The sequence below is a fragment of the Eimeria mitis genome, genomic scaffold, assembly GCF_000499745.2.
Source record: "Eimeria mitis Houghton genomic scaffold, Emh_scaff268, whole genome shotgun sequence".
NCBI lineage: Eukaryota > Apicomplexa > Conoidasida > Eucoccidiorida > Eimeriidae > Eimeria > Eimeria mitis.
The window spans coordinates 10,018-10,329 of NW_013571023.1; the positions used below are offsets into that span (position 1 = coordinate 10,018).

General features: G+C 59.0%; 1 protein-coding gene across 1 annotated transcript in view; it reads left to right on the plus strand.

Annotated features, from left to right (window-relative positions):
• EMH_0006120 (uncharacterized protein) overlaps positions 1 to 312 on the plus strand; it is a gene marked incomplete at both ends in the record, with an annotated part of 10,579 nt that overhangs the window by 9,670 nt on the left and 597 nt on the right. Inside the window, one exon of the mRNA XM_013497445.1 lies at positions 263 to 310. Within this exon, the coding sequence (XP_013352899.1) occupies positions 263 to 310 (48 nt within the window). The remainder of the gene's footprint in view (positions 1 to 262; positions 311 to 312) is intronic.

The following is a 312-nucleotide window of genomic DNA, read 5'->3' on the forward strand; positions in this document are numbered from 1 at the left end:
GTGGATCCTCAAGAGCTCGCTCGCAGTCACCGAATTTTGGTTTGCCTTTGTGCAGCAGCAGCAGCGATGAAGAGCTGGCAGCAAATCCTGCTGCTGCTGCTGCTGCTGCTGCTGCAGCTACTGCAGTAGCAGCAGCAGAACGCGCAGCAGCAACAGGCATGCCAGCACCAACACCAGCAGCAGCAGCAACAGCAGCAGCAGCAGCAGTTAGCAGCAGCTTGTGGCCTTCTATTGAACAGCTGTCTGCTCAGCTGGGCTTGAGACCGCCAGCAACCGCAGCAGCAGCAGCAGCAGCAGCAGCAGCAGCAGCAA